A 6350-nucleotide genomic window follows, 5' to 3' on the forward strand; every position below is an offset into this window, starting at 1 on the left:
AAACAGGCTCTGTTTTGTTTTGGTGTCTATGCATTTTCTGCCCTGCGATATGGTCTGTCAGACGAAGATGGTAGCGGACGAGGAGATGCCGCCTGCGAAAGGGGATGGATTGGCCGTCTCCAGCCAGATCTGGCTCCCGGCGCCTCCGCCCTCATCCCCGGCTCCAACCCCGGCTCCAGCCGGCCCCGAGCTGGCTCCAGCTCCAAGCCCAGCCCCAGCCCCAGCCCCGGCCCCGGTCCCGGTCCCGGCCCCGGAGGCAGCGGGAGGCGGCCAGCGCCGGGCGGTGAAGCCGGAGCCGGCACTGCTGATCCGTGAGTTCCAGCCCACAGACCGGCCCAGCGTCCGCCGCATCTTCCGAGAGGGGATTCTGGAGCGGGTCCCCAACACCGCCTTCAGGGGCTTAAAACAACAGCCTGGCATCCTCCTGCTCTATTCCTGCTTCACCGGTAAGTCAGCCCTGTACTTTACCCCGAAACCCTGCAGTCCCTGTCACACCCACCCCCCCTTCCCCCCCAAATATATACCGCTTTATAATGTTCACCTTTGGGAAGGATCAGAGGGGGGCAAACACACTGCTTCATATATACATATAGGACTTAATTTATATATAGCGTTTATTATATACAGGGTTGGTTATATGTACATACGGGAGTTATTTTTAAACATGGTTTTTTATATAGAGATATTTTTATATAAAATTTATAAGATATAGGTTTATTACTTTTAGGGATTATATATACATGATTTTTAACGGGTTTGCTTCAGATATAGGTTCATATATATAGGTTTAGTATAAATAGGGTTTATTTTATCTGTACAGGTTTATTATCTATAGGGTTATATATAATGCGTGTGCTGTTTAATTGTCTTTTTCATACTGGGGGACAAAACCTCGCCGTTTTAATCTCGAGTTTTCAGTCTCTTTAGAGAAACAGCCAAGTACAGTATAGGAGCGGAGCGCTGCTGCTGCTGGACCAGTGCTGTACTGCAGACGGTGCGCGGTTCCCAGGGCTGACCTCTCTCCCTCCATCCCCCATCCACACTCCAGGGCTCCGCTAGCGGCTGCTGCTGGGGACCAGGCTCGAGCCTCCCCTCCCGCTGAGCTCCCCATCTACAAGGCATCACCGGGTTAATCTGACCGGCCGAGCCTCCCTGTGCCCACATCCTCCCTCCGAAATGTCAGCATCGCATTTCCACTTTATTAGCGCCGTCTTTTTAACTCAGTAACCCCACTCATACCGTGTACTCATAACAAAGGCATTTATCCAAATTGTCAATATACAGACTCTCAGACCCATGTACCCAGGCCCATGTACGCAGACCCATGTACCCAGACCCTTGTACTCAGGCCCATATACCCAGACCCATATACCAAGACCCATATACCCAGGTGCATGTACCCAGACCCATGTACCCAGGCCCATGCACGCAGACCCATGTACCCAGACCCTTGTACCCAGGCCCATATACCCAGACCCATATACCCAGACCCATATACCCAGGCCCATGTACCCAGACCCATGTACCCAGGCCCCTGTACGCAGACCCATGTACCCAGACGCATATAACCAGACCCATATACCCAGACACATATAACCAGACCCATATACCCAGGACCATTTACCCAGGCCCATGTACCCAGGCCCATGTACCCAGGCCCATATACCCAGGCCCATGTACCCAGACCGATGTACCCAGACCCATATACCCAGACCCATGTACCAGACCCATGTACCCAGACCCATATACCCAGACCCATATACCCAGACCCATATACCCAGACCCATGTATCCAGACCCATGTACCCAGACCCATGTACCCAGACCCATATACCCAGACCTATATACCCAGACCCATGTACCCAGACCCATGTACCCAGACCCATATACCCATATACCCAGACCCATGTACACAGGCCCATGTACCCAGGCCCATGTACCCAGTCCCATATATCCAGGCCCATGTACCCAGACCCATGTACCCAGACCCATGTACTCAGACCCATATACCCAGACCTATAAACCCAGACCCATGTACCCAGACCCATATACCCAGACCCATATACCCAGACCCATGTACCCAGGTCTATGTACCGAGTCCCATACACCCAGGCCCATGTACCCAGACCCATGTACCCAGACCCATATACCCAGACCCATATACCCAGACCCATGTACCAGACCCATGTAGCCAGACCCATATACCCAGGCCCATATACCCAGGCCCATATACCCAGACCCATGTACCCAGGCCCATGTACCCAGTCCCATATACCCAGGCCCATGTACCCAGACCCATGTACCCAGACCCATGTACCCAGGCCCATATACCCAGACCCATATACTCAGACCCATGTACCCAGACCCATATACCCAGGCCCATGTACCCAGACCCATGTACCCAGACCCATATACCCAGACACATGTACTCAGACCCATATACCCAGACCCATATACCCAGGCCCATATACCAAGACTCATGTACCCTGACCCATGTATCCAGGCCCATATACCCAGACCCATGTACCCACGCCCATATATCCAGGCCCATGTACCCAGACCCATGTACCCAGACCCATATACCCAGGCCCATGTACCCAGACCCATGTACCCAGACCCATATACCCAGACACATGTACTCAGACCCATATACCCAGACCCATAATCCCAGGCAAATATACCAAGACTCATGTACCCAGACCCATGTACCCTGACCCATGTACCCAGGCCCATATACCCAGACCCATGTACCCAGACCCATGTACCCAGGCCCATATATCCAGGCCCATGTACCCAGACCCATGTACCCAGACCCATGTACCCAGACCCATATATCCAGGCCCATGTACCCAGGCCCATGTACTCAGACCCATGTACCCAGAACCATATACCCACACCCATGTACCCAGACCCATGTACCCAGACTCATATACCCAGACCCATGTACCCAGACCTATGTATCTAGGCCCATGTACCCAGACCCATGTACCCAAACCCATGTACCCAGTCCCATGTACCGAGACCCATATACCAAACCCATGTACCCAAGCCCATGTACCCTGACACATGTACCCAGACCCATATACCCAGACCCATGTACCCAGACCCATGTATCCGGACCCATGTACACAGACCAATGTACCCAGACCCATGTACCCAGACTCTTTTCCACACCATGTACCCAGACCCCTTCCCATACCATGTACTCAGACTTTCCCAAACAATGTACCCAGACTCATGTATCCAGACTTTCCATACCATGTACAAACCCATGTACCCAGACTCGTCCCATACCATGTACCCAGACCCATGGACCCAGACCTATGTACGTAGACCCATGTTCCCACAGTCTTCCCATAGCATATACCCAGACCCATGTACCTAGAGCCTTCCCATACCATGTACCCAAACCCATGTACCCAGACCCATGTACCCAGACTCCTTCCCATACCATGTACCCAGACCCATGTACTCAGACTTTCCCATACCATGTACCCAGACCAATGTACCCAGATCCATGTACCCAGACCTTCCCATACCATGTATCCAGCCCCATGCACCCTGCCTCATGTACCCACACCCTTTTCCATACCATGTACCCTGACCCCTGTGCCCACACCCTTTCCCATACCATGTACCCAGACCCATGTACCCATACTCATTCCCATACTACGTAACCAGATCCATGTACCCATAACCATGTATCCAGATCCATGTACACAGATCCACGTACCCAGACCCATGTATCCAGACTCTTTCCCATACCATGTACCCAGACTCACGTACCCAGACCCATGTACCCAGACTCTTTCCAATCCCATATACCCAGACCCATGTGCCCAGACTCTTTCCCATACCATGTACCCAGACCCATGTACCCAGACCTATGTACTCAGACTCTTTCCATACAATGTACCCAAACATATGTACCCAGACCCATGTACCCATACTCATTCCCATACCACGTAACCAGATCCATGTACCCATAACCATGTATCCAGACCCATGTACACAAATCCACGTACCCAGACCCATGTATCCAGACTCTTTCCAATACCATGTACCCAGACCCATGTGCCCAGACTCTTTCCCATACCATGTACCCAGACCCATGTACCCAGACCTATGTACTCAGACTCTTTCCATACAATGTACCCAAACGTATGTACCCAGACTTTTTCCCATCCCATATACCCAGACCCATGTATCCAGACTCTTTCCCATACCATGTACCCTGACCCATATAACCAGACCCATGTACCCAGACTCTTCCCATACTAAGTACCCAAATCCAGGTACCCAGACTCTTCCCATACCATGTAGCCAGACCCATGTGCCCATACCCATATACCCAGACTGATATACCCAGACCCATGTACCCAGACCCATATACACATACCCATGTGCCCAGACTCTTTCCCATACCATGTACCCAAGCCCATGTACCCAGACCAATGCACCCAGATCCATGTACCGAAACCGATATACCCATGCCCATGTACCCAGGCCCATATACACATACCCACGATCCCAGACTCTCTCCTATACCATGTACCCAGACCCATGTACCCATACTCTTTCCCATACCATGTATCCAAGTCCATGTACCCAGACTCTTCCCATACCATGTACCCAGACCCATGTACCCAGACCCATAAACCAACCCCATGTGCTCAGACCCATATACCCACACCCATGTGCCCAGACTCTCTCCCATACCATGTATCCAGACCCATGTACCCAGATTCATCCCATACCATGTACCCAGGCCCATTTACCCAGACACATTCACCCAAATCCATGTGCCCAGACTCTTTCCCGCACCATGTAACCAAACCCAGGTACCCACACCCTTTCCCATACCATGTACCCAAGCCCATGTACCCAGACCCATGTACCCAGACCCATGTACCCAGACTTTCCCATACCATGTAGCCAGACCCATGTGCCCAGACTTTCCCATACCATGTACCCAAATCCATGTACCCAGACTCTTCCCATACCATGTACCCAGACCCATGTACCCAGACCCATGTACCCAGACCAATATACCCAGACCCATGTACCCAGACCCATGTACCCATACTCTTTCCCATACCATGTATCCAAGTCCATGTACCCAGACTCTTCCAATACCATGTACCTAGACCCATGTACCCAGACCCATGTACCCAGACCCATATACACATACCCATGGCTCAGACCCATAACCCAGAATTTCCCATACCTTGTACCCAGATCCATGTATCCAGACTCTTTCCCAAAACATATACCCAGACACATGTACCCAGACCCATGTCCCCATACCATGTACCCAGACTCATGTATCCAGACCCATGCACCCAGACCCATGTACCCAGACCTATATACCCAGACCCATGTTCCCAGACTTTCCCATACCATGTAACCAGACCCATGTACCCACACCCTTTCCCATACCATGTACCCAAGCCCATGTACCCAGACCCATGTACCCAGACGTTCCCATACCATGTACCCAGACCCATGTACCCAGACGTTCCCATACCATGTACCCAGACACATGTACCCAGACTTTCCATACCATGTACAAACCCATGTATCCGGACTCATCCCATACCATGTACCCAAACCAATGTACCCAGAGACTTCCCATACCATGTACCCAAACCCATGTACCCAGACCCATTTACCCAGACTCCTTCCCATACCATGTACCCAGACCCATGTACTCAGACTTTCCCATACCATGTACCCAGACCAATGTACCCAGATCCATGTACCTAGACCTTCCCATACCATGTACCCAGCCCCATGCACCCAGCCTCATGTACCCACACCCTTTTCCATACCATGTATCCAGACCCATATATCCATACTCATGTGCCCAGACTCTCTCCCATTCCATGTATCCAGACCCATGTACCCATACTCTTTCCCATACCATGTACCCAAGTCCATGTACCCAGACTCTTCCCATACCATGTACCCTAGCCCAAGTACACAGACCCATGTATCCAGACCGATACATACCCAGACCCATGTACCCAGACCCATATACCCATACCCATGAGCCCAGACTCTCTCCCATACCATGTACCCAGACCCATGTACCCATACTCTTTCCCATACCATGTGCCCAAGTCCAAGTACCCAGACTCTTCCCATACCATGTACCCAGGCCAATGCACCCAGATCCATGTGCCCAGACTCTTTCCCGCGCCATGTAACCAGACCCAAGTACTCTCAGCCTTTCCCATACCATGTACCCAAGCCCATGTACCCAGGCCCATGCACCCAGACCCATGTACCCAGACCCATGTACCCAGACTTTCCCAGACCTTGTACCCAGATCCATGTATCCAGACTCTT

At 51.8% G+C, this 6350-nt stretch overlaps 2 protein-coding genes across 7 annotated transcripts; one reads left to right on the forward strand and one right to left on the reverse strand.

Moving 5' to 3' along the window:
* Positions 1 to 6: 6 nt before the first annotated feature.
* On the forward strand, positions 7 to 712 carry LOC122546068 (N-acetylaspartate synthetase-like). Its single transcript, XM_043684901.1, has one exon. The coding sequence runs from the start codon at positions 29 to 31 to the stop codon at positions 710 to 712; it is 684 nt and encodes a 227-aa protein (XP_043540836.1). The 5' UTR covers positions 7 to 28.
* A 2907-nt stretch (positions 713 to 3619) lies between these two features.
* Positions 3620 to 6344, reverse strand: LOC122546069. Of its 6 annotated transcripts, none has more exons than XR_006310657.1 (5): positions 5507 to 6344; positions 5020 to 5469; positions 4151 to 4441; positions 3821 to 3911; positions 3620 to 3647 (listed from the first exon to the last, which is right to left on the reverse strand). XR_006310657.1 is itself a non-coding variant. In XM_043684905.1 (5 exons), the coding sequence occupies exons 1-5, from the start codon at positions 6297 to 6299 to the stop codon at positions 3884 to 3886; spliced, it is 915 nt and encodes a 304-aa protein (XP_043540840.1). In that variant the 5' UTR covers positions 6300 to 6344; the 3' UTR covers positions 3693 to 3883. The 6 variants fall into 6 exon arrangements, 3 of the variants coding, with proteins under 3 accessions (XP_043540840.1, XP_043540839.1, XP_043540838.1); XM_043684905.1 differs by lacking the exon at positions 3620 to 3647 and having other exon boundaries at positions 3693 to 3911; positions 4151 to 4641; positions 4880 to 5195; positions 6181 to 6190; positions 6230 to 6344; XR_006310656.1 differs by lacking the exon at positions 3620 to 3647 and having other exon boundaries at positions 3693 to 3883; positions 4070 to 4441.
* Positions 6345 to 6350: the final 6 nt, after the last annotated feature.

Source organism: Chiloscyllium plagiosum, unplaced genomic scaffold (assembly GCF_004010195.1).
Source record: "Chiloscyllium plagiosum isolate BGI_BamShark_2017 unplaced genomic scaffold, ASM401019v2 scaf_57124, whole genome shotgun sequence".
In the NCBI taxonomy this organism is placed as follows: domain Eukaryota; kingdom Metazoa; phylum Chordata; class Chondrichthyes; order Orectolobiformes; family Hemiscylliidae; genus Chiloscyllium; species Chiloscyllium plagiosum.

Bases quoted from the DNA above. Each gene is read 5' to 3' on its own strand.
- LOC122546068 (XM_043684901.1), top strand. From the start codon at position 29: ATGCATTTTCTGCCCTGCGATATGGTCTGTCAGACGAAGATGGTAGCG.
- LOC122546069 (XM_043684903.1), bottom strand. From the start codon at position 5,667: ATGGGTCTGGGTACATGGGTTTGGGTACATGGTATGGGAAGTCTCTGG. The intron at 5,470-5,506 runs ATGGGTCTGGGT...ACGTCTGGGTAC, and splicing joins GTATGGGAACGTCTGGGTAC to ATGGGTCTGGGTACATGGGC. The intron at 4,642-4,879 runs ATGGGCTTGGGT...GGGTCTGGGTAC, and splicing joins GGGTACATGGGTCTGGGTAC to ATGGGTCTGGGTACATGGTA.